The following is a 19,348-nucleotide window of genomic DNA, read 5'->3' on the forward strand; positions in this document are numbered from 1 at the left end:
AGAAAGATGGAAAAGAGTGGAACAATTGCAATTATTAAGACAAGAGTCATCAGAAGATGACATATCCCCCCGGCCCCCACATATATGAAAAGACAAATCATAGGACAGTTACTTGATGTTTTCGTAGATTAAGTTTGAATCGTTTCCATGGAAGTCCATGAAAACTATACATGCCATATGTATGTAAACAGCAAAAGGCACCACGTCAAGATCTGTCTCATATATCTTCCAAGATCTGTTGAAAGATATCAAATGGTTTTCTCCGGAAACGAAGCCCAGGAAAAATAAAAATGCCAAAACACTGTAAATAGCAAAAGGCACCACTTTGTGGTTTGTCTCAAATATCTGCCAAGTTTTGCTGTAACAAATTGAATAGTTTTCGAGTTGTGCTCCGGAAACAGGGCCCTTCTCTCCATTTTGAGACTTAAGTCATAATCGTTTCCATCGAAACTGGGAAAATGATAAATCACAAAAATCAGTAAATAGCAAAAGGCACCACTTTAGGGTCTCCCCTACATATCTGCCAAGTTTTGCAGAAAGATATATAGAAGTTTTTGAGCTCCAGAAACGAAGATCATCCCTCCATTTTGAGAATAAGTCCGAAACGCTTCCATGCAAACTCAGAAAATTATAAATCACAAAATCTGTAAATAACAAAAGGTACTACTTTGGGGTCTGACACATATATGTACCAAGTTTTGCTGACAGATATTAGGAACCTTTCGTAATGTGCTCCGGAAACGAAACATACCTCTAAGTTTAGAAACAAAGTCCGAATTGTTTCCATGGAAACCGAGGAACTAAGAAATCACAAAAAACCTGTAAATAGCAAAAGGCACCATTTAGCTTCTGATTGGTATATTTACCAACTTTTGCAGAAAAATAAGGAACGCATTTTGAGCTCTGTTCCGGAAACGAAGCCGATCCCTCCATTTTGAGACTATGTCCGAAACATTTCCCTGGAAACCGAGAAAATAATAAATCATAAAAACCTGTAAATAACAAAAGGCACCACTTTAGGTTCTGACTGATTTATCTACCAAGGTTTGCAGAAAAATATTGAACGGTTTTTTATTTGCCCGCCCCACCATTAGACTTACACCAAAATGTTCCATGGAAAAACAAAATAAATAAAAATGCCAAAACTCTGTAAGATCTGTGAATAGGAAAAGGCACGACTATAGGTTGAGATTATTATATCTATCAAGTTTGATCTTAAAATATTGAACGGTTTCTGAATTCTGCTCCTGAAACAAAATGATTACAGACGGACGGACGGGCAAGACAGACAGACGAGGCGTCGACTATTTGCGGTGGGATAAAAATCTTACAAATCGAATGAAAATCGACAAATATAGTTTGATTTCGAACTGTTAGATGTCCATTGTCATGTCATATTTTATATTCACATCAGCAACACTGTAAATTAGTCATCATGGTTGTGATCAATAGGTGGCCCATGGGCCAATCTGGTGGATTTGTTATTTATAACTCTTCTGCTGGAGTATATCATCCGAGTATCCTTGGTGCTGCAAGTTGGAGACCCACTTGTTTTTTTAGCATTGTCCTTGTGATGCTCCGTGGTGGGTGGGGAGCTCGGATGATGAACCTTAAAACACTAACCATGGCTTACGAAATCCCTATTACCAAGAAAAAACGTTCCCTTGACACGGATCCTGATGTTAATGAACAAAGACCGTCCACATATAGTACTTGAGAATGTTGACAAGACTCCTTTGAAGCTGAACCCTTTAGCCGTTTCAAAAGGCATACAGGGCATAGCAGGAGATGTTTAAAACGTTTGCGTACAGGTTCTCTTCTTATTGAATGTAGTAAGAGACAACAGGCAAATAGCCTCCTATCAACTAAATCTTTTGTCGGCATTCCCGTATCAGTCTCTGCCCACCGAACGCTTAACTCCCGCAAAGGCATAGTGAAAGACCGAGACTGCCTTTTTGCGGATATGCTGGAAATTTATATTGCCTCAGATATGAAGGAACAAGGTGTGTTATATGTAAAACGTTTCACTACGGTACCCAGAAACACAATGAGATCCAACAAACAAACACCTATTTGTTTTCTTTCTCTACTCCGACTGCTCCTAAATCGATAAAGGCTGGTTATTGTCAACTCAAAGTGGAAACGTATATTCCGAATCCACTGAGATTTTTCAAGTGCCAAAAGTATGGGCATGGCGTAAATACTTGCACATTGTCTGTTGTGTGTGCTCACTGTGGTGAGAAGACACACACAACAGAAGATTGTGACAGTAGTTATAAGAAACGTACTAACTGTTCAGGAGACCATTCCTCTTTTTCAAAAGAGTGTCCAATATGGAAGCAGCAGATGGAGATAACCAAACTGAAATTCACCCAAAATATTAGTTTTTCTGAAGCAAAACAGATTGTCCAGAGATCTGAATTAACAGAAAGATATGCTTCAAAAACTATGACATCATCCGAGGCGACGAATATAGCAACAAGATCAACTTCAGGCTGTCAAACAGATTTGACGTGGGTGAACACCGATTCCCCAAAGCCTTTTGCACCTGCAATATCTATCCAAACTGCTGAGCCACTTCCTGGCACGTCTCAAAGTCAACCAGAGCCAGATCGTGATCATAATGTGTCATCTCAGTCTACCACATGGTCTCAGTTGTTGTGTAACGCGCATCAGATTACTAAAGGCAAAGGTAAACAGAAGCCGGATTCTTCCCACAAACAAAGTGGCAGAGCCCCAAAAGAGTCCGAAAATAAGATTAAACTTTACAACAAATATGGATCACTTGAGGACATGGACGTGTCGCTCACCAAAAAGGTACGGGGTAGATCCCCAATAAACACCCCTAAAAGATAGTTTACTCCCACAATATCGTACAGTGGAATTGCAGAGGACTAAGGCATAATTATAACGAATTACTGTTATTAGTCCAGGATTGTACGCCGTCAGCTTCCTGTCTGCAGCAGACTTATTTAAAGCATACAAATCCTTTTGAGCTACGCCATTTCAATGCTTATCATTATTTCTCACCTCCGGGTGACAGAGCCACTGGAGGAACTTCAATCCTAGTCAAACAGAATGTTATCCATTGCCCAATTACACTTACTTCTAATCTTCAAGCAGTTGCCGTCCGACTTTGCATGTATCCTCACATTATGCTCTTTGTATGTCTCACTGTCTACAGCTCGTCAGAAGACTGACCTTCAAACCCTATATGATAAACTCTCCAAACCGTGTATTATTATAGGACATTTAAATGGCCACAATCCAGTCTGGGGTGGTACAACTACTAACACTAATGGTAAACTATTAGAAGAGTTCAGATAATGATTTATGTTTATATAATGATGGTTCTAACACATATTTACATCCTGGCACGGGAACATATTCGGCTCTTGATCTATCAGTTACGGACCCTGAACTATTGGGTGAATTTGAATGGTCAGACCATGATGACCTTTGTGGAAGTGACCATTTTCCAACGGTCTTAACACCTCTGAACCCATCTGATACTACCCCATCTTCGAGATGGAACTTTAAAAAAAATAACTGGACCTTATATCGAACTTTTTGTTGTAAATTACTTACACCTGAACTTTTTTCCAGATGTTCCTAATGTCATAGAGAATTTCTCTTATGAACACAATAATATAGCTGACGAGTGTATCCCTAAATCCTCTGCAATTCCACACATACGAAAACCATGGTTCACCGATGAGTGCAAACAAGCTAGGAACGCACGGAAGAAAGCTGAACGTTATTTCCGTCGCCATCCCATGGTCCATAACTTGAATAAATTCAAGATCTTAAACGCTATGGCACAGCGTACTTTCAAGCACAGTGAGCGCCAATCTTGGCACAGGTATGTGTCAAAAATAAACTCTCGAACGCCGATATCAAAGGTATAGAATATGATCTAGAAAATAAAAGGTAAAGGCTCTCAAACTAGCATTATAAATTTCAAAACCAGAGACGAATTACTAACCAGTAAATCTGCTATTGCAAACAAACTTGGAGAGGCTTCAGCAAAACACTCTTCCTCATCGAATTATGCACCTCAGTTCCAAAAATATAAACAACAGGAAACGAAAACTAATAATTTTAATTCAGATAATAGGGAAGACTACAATGAATTCTACTTCATGCTACTCTGGAACAAGCTCACAACACTGCTACAGGAGCTGATAACATACATTATCAGCTCCTGAAGCACTTACTAGAATCATGTTTAGAGACTTTCTTAAACATTTTTGATGATATTTAGACGTCCGGAAACTTCCTACCTTCATGGCGTGATGCTATATTTGTCCCTATTTCTAAATCTGGACGTGATCATTCAGATCCTTCAAACTATCGACCTATTTCGCTTACCAGCTGCGTTTGCGAAACCATGGAGCACATGATCAATAATCGACTTGTTTGGTACCTGGAAACCAGTAACCTAATTACAGATATTCAATGTGGTTTCCGTAAAAACAGAAGTACCGTTGATCACGTAGTGCGTCTGGAATCATTTTTTTAAAACGCTCACTCACTCACTATGGTTTTTTATCTAGAAAAAGCATATGACACATCCTGTAAATATGGTATCTTAAAACATTTACATGACTTTGCATTACGAAGTCGTTTACCTCAATTTATAGCTAAACTTTTAAATGACAGACAGTTTCAACTCCGCGTGGGTTCTACCCTGTCTGATCATTACAGTCAGGATCGGGGTGTTCCACAAAGCAGTATTTCGTCTGTGACTTTATTTAGTATCAAGATTAACAGTTTATCAAAAGTTTTAACCGATTAAATTAATGGATCGTTATTTGTGAATGATTTTCAATGATTTCTTGCAGTGGGAAAAATATGCACACCATTGAACGCCAACTGCAGTTATGTTTAAACAAAATATATAAATGGTATCTTGAAAACGGCTTTAAATTCCCTAAATCAAAAAATAATTGTATACATTTTTGCCATAAATATAAAGCACATAAGGACCCAGAACTATTTTTAAAAGGCACTCCCATCAAAGTTCTTAGGTCTGATTTTCGACTCCCATTTAACGTTTCTTCCGCATATCAAATCCCTAAAAACTAAATGCCTGAAGGAACTTGATTTATTGAAAGTCATGTCTAATTCAAAGTGTGGAGTAGATCCAGTTACCCTCCTACACCTATATAGATCACTTGTCCGCTCGAAACTTGATTATGGCTATCCATCATAACAAAACTGTGAAGGATCGTTTTACCACTGTTAATCCTCATTTAATCACTGTTTATTTTAGAAGAATTGGATTTGTTGAATGAATTCTAAACAGCTAATGTTTTTATCATTGGTAGTTTAGATTATTAACTGAGATTGTTGGTGGCTGTACCCTCAACGGGAGTTGAAGTATTGTAAAAGTATTGTCCTCCTGAGGGAGTACGTAAGTCCCAAAACATTCCATGTAGTTTGGACTTTCCACCGCTTTTAGGCGTAGTAGATGTAAAGTTGGGGCTAGATGTGACCAAATTGCTACCATCTGAAGGAGTGGTGTAAATCCAGGCAGAGTCCAGGCAGGTAGCGAAGGAACTGTAAGTCTCCATGGTCCCTAGTATGGTGATCTGCCTTCAGTTGTTGGCAATCTATAGCCTGTTTTTATATTGTATTGTCCGAATAGTGATATTAGTTTTAACACCCTAAACGAAAACAATATATAATCTATTCAGACTCTCTTTCTTGCCTTCAGGCGATTAAAAATATTGCACGTAATTAGTCATTTATAATAGATATTATTCAATTGTGTAATAACCGTGCTACTGGCCAATACGAACACTCTGGCTGACCTTGCTGCTAAAGCAGCACTCAACAAATCTTTGAGACCACTTCTTATTCCATACACTGATTATAAAGCTCCCATTAGATCTTACATCCGTCATGTAGTTATCAACAAATTACATGAACTATAACCCTACATAATAACCTACTTGGGTTGTCAGTCCAGGTTTGAAGAGGTCATCATGCGACGATGTCGTATTAGCCACACAAGATCTAGATATACACATGAATGTTTGCTTAAGGGTGAAGATCCTTCTTTTTACATCTCTTGTGATCAAAGAATCATGTTTTGCTTGACTCTGTTGAATTCTCCATCACAAGGGATAACTATTTTAAATCACGAGCTATGAAGGATCTCTTTAGTAATATTAGTTCTCATTAAATCATTGCGTTTTTAAAAAGAATTAGATCTGCTCCATGTCTTGTAGAGATCAATAGATCAATATTTTATGACTGGAAGTGAATTAGCAACCAAGATTGTTAGTGGCTGTATCCTCGCCCGGGGTTGAAGTACCGTAAAATTATTGTCCTCCTGAGAGGGTACGTAAGTCCTAAAACAGTTGAAGTCAGATTTAATCTTCCACTTTTTGAGCCGTAGAATATGTGTCATTTTAGATTGTGGCTACTCTTGCATACAGCCATCTGAGGGGATGGTGTAAATCCAGCTAGGGACCATGCAGGTAGCAGAGGTACTGTAAGTCCCCATGGTCCCTAGTATGGTGATCTATCTTCTGTTGTTGGCGATCTATGGCCTGTTTTTTATATTGTGCTGTCCAAATAGTGATACTATTTTTTTTTTGCTTCCACGCTAGTTTCCACGCACGATGTCACAGGATGGCCTATGAGTGGAGTGTGCTCTTCTCTTCCACATTCATATATGGTGCTATAGGAGGCAGAACGTCACCATATTTCTGCAACAATTCCACAGCTAGGGCCAGGGCGTGTGAGGCGTTGTCTGCAATCACTGTGTTCGCCAGACCACGTGTCCAGGTGTTGTGATATGAAGATAACTTCCGGTATGAGTTGTCAATCAACACGTGAGGAATGTCCAGTAATGTGCTGAGAATATGGCCATGTAGTCTGTCTGTAATGACAACACGACCTCTCTGGAGAAATATCAAGCCATTATTAGCCATCAGGAAAGCAGTTTCCATTGTTGTATTTCCTTTTGGTGTTTTCCAACCTCTCCAATCTGAACAGTGTACTGTAATCCCTGACGGAAGTTTTGGCAATTTATATCCAGGAGTCTCCTCGTCTGAACGTTTCAACCACAAAATATCAAAAGAAGGGGAAATAAATCTTGGAACAGCTCCAATTTGAAAGGCCATATCTGGAGCCATCATTAGGGTGGGATTACCTTTGAAGTAAGTCTTTGCGTATCCCAAAGACTGCCTGTCCCTTAGTATCATGGTGAAGTTTTCTTGATTTGTGTACAATTTCTTACAAAATTCAAGATGTTTTTCGGAATGTTTCCTGAGAAAGATACTCTGGGGAAACAACACCATCTTAAAGTTTGAAAACCTTTGGAATATTTTTTGGCGTAGTTTATCATTTTGAGAATATCCCACCAGGTTTCCACCTCCATGAATTAACACAACAAGGTCATTGTGGGAATAGCTTGAGGTCAGGTTCTTGGCATAGTCAAGATTCTTATTGGTACAAGCAAAAAAGTTACAGTAATACAAAAGTTTTATACCCAGGCGTCTCAGGAGATACACCTCACCCGTTGTTATGGCAGGGTCACCTTTGTTTTCAAAAGCTGCAATGTCCAATAGTATTGCGTATTTATACGGGGACAGTATATGAGAAAACAAGTTGAAATGAATTCTCTGTGCCTCCCTGATGACTGCAATAGACGATGTCAGGCTTGGAGAAAGTGTATCCGTTTCTTCTGGACTCAGGATTAGGTTTCCTTGTAGAATTTGTCCCACCACTGGCGTGTTTGTGGAAAACTCCGGGATGTACTTTGAAAATGCATTTCCTTCAAATGATTTCCCTAACAACTCGCTGCATTTAGAAATACTCCCTGGTTTGAAATATCGATAAACATCATGGATGTTGCTTGAGTCGACGAAGTGCCTCACAATGAAACAGAGAAAAAAAAGCCCCAATAAACGTCTTCCAACGAATTCTGAAAACAAATAACAAAGAACAATTATTTTTGATCAGAGTATAAACACATGAGAAAAAGTTCGTTTCTGTACTCATACAGAAGAAGCAGCTGTGACGCAGAGATTGAATGCTTGCCTTAAATGTTCCATATCAATAATTCAAGCAAAAAATACTTGTACGTGTCAACGACCACATTCAATATAATTTCAACATCTCTTTAAAATAATGCTTCCAGTTTTGCCATTCATGTCCAAGATATTTTAATATTTACTGATGTCCAGTCTGAGGTTCAACATTCTTGTTACCTAAAAGTGAGATACTTACTGGATGGTAGACTGATAATGGAAGAGAAGGCGTTTCCCTTTTTGTCCAAGACATAAATAGTTACACCAAAGGTACAGAGGCCCAGTCCAATGAAGTTAGCAAGCGTTGCCTCCCTTTGTCCTGCTGAGTAAAGCATCAGTACTACGAGGACCCTCTTAAAGATGTTGGCGACAGAGTGACTGACTACTGACATGTACAGAAGCACGACGTTGGTGGAGATGTAGGAGTAGATGACGTGGAAGACGCTGGAGCACAGTCCTGTGTTAACCATGAATAAAACATACGCTGAAAGAAAGTTTTGTGAAGTAAGGTAGTTAGTGCCCAGAGCCAGGGTAATACAAAGAGCTACAATACTGAAGACAAATCTTTTTGGTCTCAGCTGGATGTTTGAAGTGGAAGAGTCCTTCTGTTCCAGTTTGATAGCCACGTTTCTGAAGGCCAGGATTAGATTGGACGTAAAGGCCACGGCAATACCAGCAGCTGTTAAGGGTGTGTTAAAGGAATTTCCACAGAAACCAATAGCGCCACCTATGATGATAGGCAGAGTAATATAGGCGGATGGTGGTAGAGATGTTCCTAAAGCCAGACGCTGAATAATGGCACTTGTTACTGGTTCCAGGAGCTTTATGGCAAATGTTGACGACGCATGTACCATCGTCATACTGTAGTTTGTTGACATGGTAGCCAATGTGTGGCAGGAAACCTTCACCCATAATATCTTTTTGGCCTCTGTGGAACGTGGGTGCAAGACATGTAGGTCGGTGAGGAGACAGCACATGGTAACCTGACACAGTGTAATGATAAAAGCCCATAAAAACCCATTATCTTGGAAGTTGGGGGATGTTCCCAAGAAGAGATAGGTAGACTGATGGCAAAGGAACGACGTCACGGCCCAGCTGATGAATGTTCCGGAACCAAAGACAAATGTCCACTGTGAAGAAAGAATTATGGAATTTTAATATGGAAGATAATCTGCAATACTAAATCGATACTAACTTTTCTGTTAAAATAAAGAAATATTTAAATAGAATCAAATGCATAAGAAAGTATAAAGTGAAGCTAATGCTTTATTTTACTAAAGTTATCTCTCTTCATTGCAATTAATAGCAATCCGCATACCAAGAACTTGTTACATTTTAGCTGTTGTCAGTTCAGGTGGGCAACAACGAAATCATTTGAGTTTGAATTTTTCAGGTTATCGAACTTAATAACAGTTTGCTGAAACTTGATACTTGCGTAATGACGAATACTCGTATTTCACATGATGCTCGCCAATTAATGAATGGTGCACACGAGGGTAAAAATAACCATTCACAACAAACGTGATTGTGATACGACTATAAGTATCTATGAGGCTCTTAAAGATCAATGCTTCCATGTGTATCCTCACGAATCACGTACATTGAATGCTGCAACTCTCTAGTGCACCCTGTCAATTCAAGGTTACATTGATATGTATGTTTGTCTTTAGAACTACTGACTACAATCTGTAAACTGTGTATTTATTGATCTCAGGTAAGGTATATCTGGTGTTTTCAGGATCTTGGTGTTTTTACGTTTTTCACAAACCACACAAACCAAAGATATCATTAAGAAGTTTATAGTTTTTACCATACACACAAAATAGTAAAAACGTCATAGTTGGTTAAATGGATCTTACAACATATTAGTATTAGTTCAGGTGAATGAAATTCTCCACGGGTCTCTTGTACGTATGCACTGCTTTCTAGACGTACTTTGCAGTCGCTATATACAGAAAATATGGATTTAATTATTCAGGGGCTAATCATAAAATCATAATAACTAAGTTACAATGTGTTTATGAGGGGTGAGATTTCCTATTTTTAAAAACACCGGGTATAGTCACTCTTGGAAAACGATTATTAAATATATTTGTATGATACAGTAGGAATTGTAAAAAATGTTTTTGTGATTATGGAAATAGTCTTGGTCCTGGTCGCTATTGTTTGTATTTGTGCCATTTACTTTCTATACGTTCCCGGAAATATACTTCTGACATTTCACAGTTGTTTGCCAATATCACGAACGGATAACCTTAATAGAGTCTCATTTTGAAAGTGGCTGTTGATAATGACAAATCTTACTTATTTTACACTTGTATTTTTATCTTTTGGTTAATTGTCTCAAAGACCATAAATGTCTCTGTATACTGATAACAATCTGAAACTTACGGACTGGGTTAGCTAAACATTGGCATAGGTTTCTTCTGGTATTTCCGTATTACTTTATTCCATAAATAACGTGTGGATTTTCAGATAAAAGAAAATAAAAAGTAATGAATATACACAATCAGATTCAATGCAAAGTGTTTCACAAACATGGCCATCCACGCAACTTAGCCACTATTGTAGAAAGTAAGATAAGTGTTTTACAAAACGTTTTGTTATGATATTAGAAAAGGGAGATACCAACGGCGTTACATGCTCGGCGACGTTAGAGCGAGTGAGTGAGTTAATATTTAACGTCACATTGGCAATATTTCAGCCATATCGCGGCGACGTTAGAGGAGGAGGATATCACAGAGTAGAATGTAAAACTAGTGATTAGACCTAAAACAATGTATCTATAGAGGACAATACAATATAAAAATGAGCTATAGATTGCCAACAACTGAAGGTAGATCACCATACTAAGGACCATGGGGACTTACCATACATTTGCTTCCTGCATGGACCTGTGTCCCTTTAAGAACATGAACTCAACCTTAGCTGGAACCTCAAGTTTCGAGCCCCTTCCAAGTCGCCAATCCCGACAACAAATACACTCTTAAACCACATGCACAGTATAAACAATGTGAAATGATAAAATCGCCATATTAAATCACATATGGTAAATTCGAGGTAATAAATACATGTATTGTGTAACACCACGCTATGAAAGTTAAACAGACTTCAGCGTTTCAAAGTCAGTTTGGCAACGTGTTTGCGTCCAGGAATACACAGTGTGCAACTAGACCATGTGAGTGGTGATATCAGCGTTAAGCAGCATTACATTTATCAAGTAGAATATCCACACAGTAAGATAACAAAGTTTCACTGACTACAATAAAATAGGTAATGAAATGAGATTTATGAAATGAGATTATTGCTAAATGCAGTGTAAAACCAAACTTAGTTACTGTGACCAATGGCTGACTATTAATAAATGAAGTTCACCTTTCCAGAATATACAATATAACTGCAAGACTTAATCATGGTGAAACCCAACTTTCAAATTACCATTCAGAAGATGGCTAATGGGCTGACGGATTTGTCTCAATACTATTTTGTATCTCAAATCCCGGATGGAACTCATATAAACAGAACAAACATCTGACCTTTACTGAGGAAGTGTAATCCTAAATACACCATGTCAGAGCCCAATTTTCTGACCTCTGTTTATGGCTTCTACGCCTCTGCGCGATTCGATATATCGTAGTTTAACTGAATACGGATTGGTCTCCATGCATTATGTGACAATGTCAAAACTTCGCCAACCTTGTGGGGTCATTACAGCAGAACTTTGAATGCTTTGCTTACACATATATCCGTTGTGGGTAGAAACATGCGTTACATTGTTTCGTGTGCATAGATGGCATAATGACCTGTACCGTTTTGTATTCAGTTTACAATGGGAATGACGTATTAGTACCAGAACAAGAGAACGCAGAGATATTCCCAACAATGAATATGTCATGGAATTTATTACCCGAAGGAGCTGTTACTGCTATTTCCCTGAATCAATTTAAAACCACGATTACAAGTCATTGAATAACTCAACAAATTGTGACATTCTCAACACATTACACCAATTCATTTCTAAAAGTGACCCTTTCCAGTGATTATCACTTCTACAAGCAATATTTAATGTAAGACAAGTTTAAAATATTATATTACTTCATTTTCTGCCACAGTTTATTTCGTTGCTAGGTATAACCATCACCATCACTAACATGTTCATTTTTCAGTCATTAGCTGTTATTTTGTCTCAGTGTTATTCTTTTGTTGTCAAATTATTTCAATTATGTATCTAGCTATTGGCACAATGTGCTGGAGCGGTGTTAATGTAGGCCACTAGGCTTTTTCAATTAACCAGGCTTCTGCATTGACGACATCAAAATATGTTAAAACCATAATGAAGTACCAGAAATTCATTGAACTGTCTGTGGCGTATACAAAGTCCATATCACAGCGCTTACGAAGTCCATGTCGCGTGTGGTGCTCATAGTTCAAACTACTACACAGCACAATAACTTCTTAATTCACTTGGTATGTGGTGTGTATTATGTAGCTTGTAACTCAGTATATGTATATATTTGAACTCTTCTATAACAATGACCTGTGTAATTAGCTCAATAAATGTTGTATGAACATGGTACAGCTGTAATTGTCTCCCTGATGAGAATAACAGGAATGAACCGTTTTGAGCCAGCTAAGGGTAAACAGTCTGAACCTCTACTTAGAACAATAGATGCAGACCCCGATGTGTTCGCCTACCCAAACTTCACATGTAAAATATAGACAGACAGACAAACAGATAGACAATAGCATATTAATGTCTCAATTCTGTACATACACGAAAACAACAACAATATATATCTATACATTTAAAAAGAAACTTCGTACAAAACCATTCTTAAGAATTATGACAATTTGTCATGAAATAGTACCATCAGTAAAGTATGATACAGATTATATGTTATCCATATAACAGATGCTTATTACGATTTACCTCTAAGTAGCTTTTTGCATAAGGACACGCATTAGCGTCGCGAAACATAAAACAACATTTCTAGATATCAGGCATTTTTAAACGAAATTTTGATTTAACAATGCACTCATTAAACAGTCGTTCCATATCGTCATATATTGCGCAGTGAAAAAACATGAACCTTATATTCTACATAGTCAAACAATTTCAATTTAAATTGGGACCACACGTCTCTATTTGGCAAGAGCCGACCTGTAGCCTCTTGGCAGATTCCTTAAATCATAGTCTTGTTTTTGATAATCTTGTTTATAACACTTTGCCACTCTACCTTTTCTGACTTAGATTTCTAATTTCCAACAAAGCCACACATACACACATTTTGTATAGTCGCGTTCATGCGACCTAGTAATCTTATTTGGAACATTTAACAGATAACATAAATCAATATCATGAAACACGAATACAAATATTTTTAATCCATACAAGGTACACACAAATTCTGAAAGACTTTTCCTGAAAACATTGCAAAAACGAATGTTGAAACCTTAGGTGAATGTCAGTCATCTTTCTAAGCTTACACTTATATTCGTCATACAGAATGTTTACCCGGATTTTATGCACATTTACTAATGATCTGGACAGGTGAATTAATTCTTTAAAAACAGAAAAATACATGATATCTTTCCTTCTTATATAATGTGGTGAAATGCTGAAACATATAGATGTATAATTAAGAATAAACGATGACAAATGAACGATACCTTTTCAGTGGAACAGTCAAACATTGTTGGTAATGTCAATGTGTAACAGTTATGTGTTTCGTTACACGCTCACAGTACGTCGTTTATCGATATGCCGGGCTCAGTTAACATGTTCGCATGCACATAATCAGGAAATGGATTTGTATAACAATGTGCGGATCAATATAAAGGTGCAGCACTACATTTTGACAAATGTGACGGTCTAGCGATGCAGTGTATGTTAGTGAACTTTAATGCGTTATTTCAACTCTATGTTTTAAACTTACCTTCATGTGTCAAAGATAACTGCAAGTGCAAGATTATTATTCTGATTGTGTTGATATCACCTAGTTTGACATATAACAGCAAACACATTTATGTTGTGCAGTCATGTTAAAGTTTAAACACAGCATATCTTACTAACTAATATAATTAATTATTATTACGGTACCCCTATTCAAAATATACAATTCACAAACATATATTTGCAGTCTGTCTTCAGATGTCTCACATGAATTAGTGTAACTCACTTTGTATTAAGCCGTGTATTAAGCCCCGTACTCTTCATATTCTTTATCAATGAACTTGTATAAATCATGTAATAATGGAATATTTGTTACTCCCCAAATCAAAGATTTACTTTTGCTTCTCTTTGCAGATGATATTGTTACGTTTTCATTTATGGTAAACGGACTGCAGAGACAGATAAATATTCTTCAAACATTTTGTGACACATGGGGACTAGAGTTGAATATGGAAAAATCTAATATAGTTGTCTTTAGAAATGGGGGCATAGTGGCACATTCTGAAAAATGGTTATTCCGGGGCAAAAGTATGAATGTTGTTTCATATTATAAATATTTGGGTCTTTTATTTTCTAGCCGATTAAATTGGTCCATGGCATCTAAAACTCTTGCAGCACAAGCTAAGAAGGCATTATTTCCCATTTTCAAACTCTTTAAGGCTAATAAATTTATTTCATTTGACTCAGCTTGCTTACTTTTTGACACTAAAATAGCACCAATATTGTTATATGGATCTGAAATTTGGGGAGTAAACTACTTCGAAGCCATTGAAAATGTGCATGCATCATATTTTAAAAGATTTCTTACTGTAGGTAAATTTGCTTCCAACAAAGCCGTACTTGGCGATACAGGACGCTATAACATGCATATTGAGAGTCAAATGAGAGTTATCAGATACTGGATTAAACTTATCAGAATGCCCGATTACCGCTACCCGTATCAAAGCTATCAATTATTATTATCCCTAGACAAACGTGGAAAGTATTCTTGGGCTTCGGGTGTGCGAAATGTGTTATTTTCAAGCGGGTTTTCTTATGTTTGGTTTAAGCAAGATGTTGGTGATACAAAAATGTTTCTGTCAGCATTTAAACAACGAATAAAGGATATATACATTCAGAATTGGCACGCATCAGTAAATTCATCGAGTTTTCTAAGTCATTATTCACAATGTAAATCGATGTTTGGACCTGAAAATATATTAGGGTCCTTAATGATAAGTCCCTTTTAAGAAATTTTTGTAAATTTAGAATCTCTCTACATGCCTTAAAAATACAGCGTTATAGAAAAGATAAAAATACACTAGAAGATTTATCATGTTCTTATTGTTCTTCTGGTAAAACTGAAGACGAACGTCACCTACTATTAGATTGTGAGGCATTCTCTGCCGGCCGAAGGAAGTATTTAGAATGCTTTAATGATTCCCCACAAACGATATATAAAATACTTAAATCTAAAAACGATGACACTATTAAATCAGCTGCCAGTTTTATTAAACATTTGATGTCCATCCTTAAATTACATGTAAAACCATAATTTCGTGTCACGTGACCAATATTTGTTAAAAAGAAAAATTAACTGTACTATGGGCCACTGGGCCTTCACTACTGAATAAAACCTGTCTGTCTGTCTGTCTGACTTTGGTTGTAAAACATGCGAAAGAAGGCACAATGCAGACAATAGATGCCTGTTTGCATTACACTCCTAAGTATCTGTGATGGGATGCATTTGTGAATTACATGATAATTGTTTATAATAGTCGTTTGACTTGTACTTCTATTGAGTTCTATACGATATGGGAGAATATGTATGACTAAGAAGGAATGTTGACAGTGATTGGTATGGGTAGGTTAAGAAATGCTATAATAAGATAAGAAAAAAATAAATGTGAGTTGTGGTGTGCACGACGCTCTAAGGACAGACCTTAAACACGCAGAACATGACTTCATATCATGTAATTAATTTCTATTAATTAATAGATTGATTAATTCCAATTTAATAGACATCAAACACACACACGTGCACACACACACAGACACACACACAGACACATACACATATTTCGAACACTCAATGATTTTGAAAGGACAGGGGCATACTATTTACATTGAGGAAGTGAACAAATAGTTATATGCGATTGGAAATTGGAAATGCATGTAGTACAGACAAACCAACCGTGTTCCGCTGTCTCAGACATACCAAAGGGCACATTGATAACATGCATCAATCCGGCGCTGATCAGACAGGGTTACAGGTCGCGTGCAACGTAAAACACAACTTTGTAGATTCTGATACCTTTCGGTATGCACTTACCGAAACAGATCATCAAAAATGCCAATTCAACCTATAAAGTTGAAAAAACGCCAAAAGCCCGCGAAATCGGAGGTCAAAGGTTTCACTAAATTTCACCCAGCGCTGGGTAAAAAAGTGGTTTCAACAGCTGTGCTGCGCTGTGCCCATAACGCATGCGCAGTGAATAGGCTCGCGGAGCTTGAAACAGTATGCATGCTGAGGTCGTGAGCAGTAGTCTAATCTTGGTTGTGTATACAAACACGTAAATAATCTACTCGTTACATAAACATGTTGACTGTGCTAAGCTCAATTTCTAGTTTATTATCATCTGTATGTCCCCTTGCCTGTCTGCTAAGGACAATATGAAATACACAGCGTCAATACTTTACCACGTGCAATTTGAACTTAACACCTATCAGGCTATACGCCATAAACAAAATAAATTGATTTATGACTCGTGCACCCAAGTCCTGTCTCTCCCACATTATGTAATTAGGCAGGTGTGATACTTGTAGACATGACATGTTTTTATATCTGTGGGTTGCAAACAAACTACATCCATTTTTCTCGGATGACTGGATGTGACGGAAACTGGTGCAAACTCTTGTCAAATTCAGAGAACATGTAATTACAAAACCGAACATTTCTGAATACATTCTTTATGGATAACAACTTCTTCTAGTGTATATGATTTTGTTTGACAACGGTATATGGATCTATACTGAAACGACGCATCGCCATACTTCTAAAATGCCCATCAAACACACTGAGCCCTCAGCGTATCAGCAAATGAAACAGCCAATCGGAAGCCGTCATTACACTTGAGAGCACTGCCACCCGCTGTGACTGGGTTCGGTCTCCCGAGGGCTTCGCTTCGAGGGAAGTAAGCCCATGTACAGAATGTTGCACTTTTGAAATCGCGATTGTACGCTTATAATTTTGTTTATTTGTTTTTACGGCGTAAAACTAAACTCACTCACTCATTCATTCACACACTGAATTTACGGCTATGCCATAGATGCAAGACCTGCACCAACCGTAGCATTCAAGCTGACCAGTTAATATAAGACAGAATAGACATCCAACATAAACCTTCTTGTCATCAACGTTTTTTTCAATATTATTGATGCGTCTTTGAATGCATATATAAAAGGGATTTGCAAGTGATCAGGTCAAGTGACTTGATAATCAAGTATGTAAGTGTGATTGATCCTGTTCTTAAACTGGACCACTCTCTTCTTCGGTGGACAGTGGATGTTCAGAAAAATATAGGATACTACAATAGTCTCTATCTCACCTGACAACAGTTCCTATAGCATCAGTCATCAGCGACTCGTTTTTTATCTACACGGAGTTTACAAGAAGATACAAATAGCTTTATTTTAAGTGGAAAATTCAAGTAAGTGTCAAGCAGCGGAAAGGATTTTTGTTTCATAAAAAGAACAAAACAAATAAAATTGAAATTAAAAAAAAACATAGAAAATATACAGTTATAGAAAAGTCGTCGAATGCTTAATTCGCCATGCAGGTTAAACATACGTGGTTGTTTAACACGTTTGTTATAGTTTTGCATCAGAAAAATATATCCAATTGTTTTGCAAATTGTTCTGAAACGTATGCTAAATTACTATCAATAGTTATATTGTAACATAAATATGTAGTTTGTTTTTGGACATTCTTGGACTTCAGTTAAAAAGAAATGAGAGATTCGTAAATGTTTCTAACACTCTCTGCGTGTTCATATGCCACTCTGAATATTCTTATCATCCTGTATTTTCAGCTGCGCCCGCACGCGCACACGCATGCGTACGTACACAAACGCACACTGTAGGACATTATACGGTGGAAACGTTATAATGATTGTGTTACTTGTCTAGCTGAATATTTTCTGTGTCAAAAGATATATGGCGTTCATCCTGCATGAATTCCATAGATTTCTATTCACTTTACTCTCTAACTGCAGTCTCAATCCCAAATTATTCCTAATCACTGTAACTCTGCGTTACCCAACTTAAATTATGGTTCCATCACATTTTCTTTCAGTTCAATATTTCCAGTCCTTAACATGTTTGGTCTTTCTTCATAGGAGGGATATTGGTATCATCTGAATCGCCAGCATCACACTAAACGTTTATTTATACCTCTGTCTTGGCGCTCCAGCAACTTGTCCACGACCCCTTGGATCCAACTAGGGTAGATGTAGGTAGCAAAAGTATTGTACGTCCCCATGGACCCATGTATGGTTATCTGCCAATTTCTATATTGTTTTGTCCAAAATACTTGTTTGCTTCTAAAGATATATATTAGGTAGTTATAACTCATTTTGAAGTTATTTAGTAATTTTACTGTCCTTTGTTGACAGGGTTGCATATTTATGCGTATTTATCATGAATATAGTAAGTGAAGCTAGTTTTACGCAGCACTCAGCAATATTCCAGCTAGAAGGCGGCGGCCTGTAAAAAATCGAGTCTGGACCAGACAATCCAATGATCAACCAAATGAGCATCGACCTGCGCAATTGGGACATGTGTCAACCAAGTCAGCAAGCCTGACTGCCCGATCCCGTTAGTCGCTTCTTACCACAAGCTTTTATGGCAAGCATGGGCTGCTGAAGGACTACTCTACCCCGGACTTTCACGGGTCTATTATGAATATAGAATTTGTTTTAGACACGATATGGCACTCACTCACTCACTCACTCACTCACTCACTCACTCACTCACTCACTCAATCAAAGAACCCATGTTGCCATATGAATATCATGTCCAATGAACCTGCAATACTGACTAACCAGTCTGCCTGCTGTATGGCTCAGTTGGCACGTTCCACCAGGTACAAACTGATCCACGAGTATTTCTGAGGAACTTAAAGAAACCTTGTTAAGGGTGTCTGAGCATGAGATATTTTGGGAAGATAAGCTGCGGACATGGTAAGCTTGATTCTAGTTAACTTCGGAAATCTAATGTATTTTACACCAGCAAACAGTGAGTGAGTGAGTTGAGTATTGCACCGCGCTCAGCAATATTCCAGCTATACGGCCGCGGTCTGTAAATAATGGAG

At 37.6% G+C, this 19,348-nt stretch overlaps 1 protein-coding gene across 1 annotated transcript; it reads right to left on the reverse strand.

Moving 5' to 3' along the window:
- Nucleotides 1-6,647: 6,647 nt before the first annotated feature.
- On the reverse strand, nt 6,648-13,739 carry LOC137295312 (uncharacterized). The gene is made up of 3 exons (XM_067826628.1): nt 13,716-13,739; nt 8,245-9,175; nt 6,648-7,939 (listed from the first exon to the last, which is right to left on the reverse strand). The coding sequence occupies exons 1-3, from the start codon at nt 13,737-13,739 to the stop codon at nt 6,648-6,650; spliced, it is 2,247 nt and encodes a 748-aa protein (XP_067682729.1).
- Between the last annotated feature and the right edge of the window lie 5,609 nt (nt 13,740-19,348).

The sequence above is a fragment of the Haliotis asinina genome, chromosome 8 (genome assembly GCF_037392515.1).
Source record: "Haliotis asinina isolate JCU_RB_2024 chromosome 8, JCU_Hal_asi_v2, whole genome shotgun sequence".
Taxonomy (NCBI): domain Eukaryota; kingdom Metazoa; phylum Mollusca; class Gastropoda; order Lepetellida; family Haliotidae; genus Haliotis; species Haliotis asinina.

Excerpts from the sequence above, each read along its gene's own strand:
- LOC137295312 (XM_067826628.1), bottom strand. The coding sequence starts at position 13,739 with ATGTTTGACTGTTCCACTGAAAAG. Across the intron at positions 9,176-13,715 it reads TTGACTGTTCCACTGAAAAG|TGGACATTTGTCTTTGGTTC; the intron begins GTATCGTTCATT and ends CTTTCTTCACAG. Across the intron at positions 7,940-8,244 it reads CATTATCAGTCTACCATCCA|AATTCGTTGGAAGACGTTTA; the intron begins GTAAGTATCTCA and ends ATTTGTTTTCAG.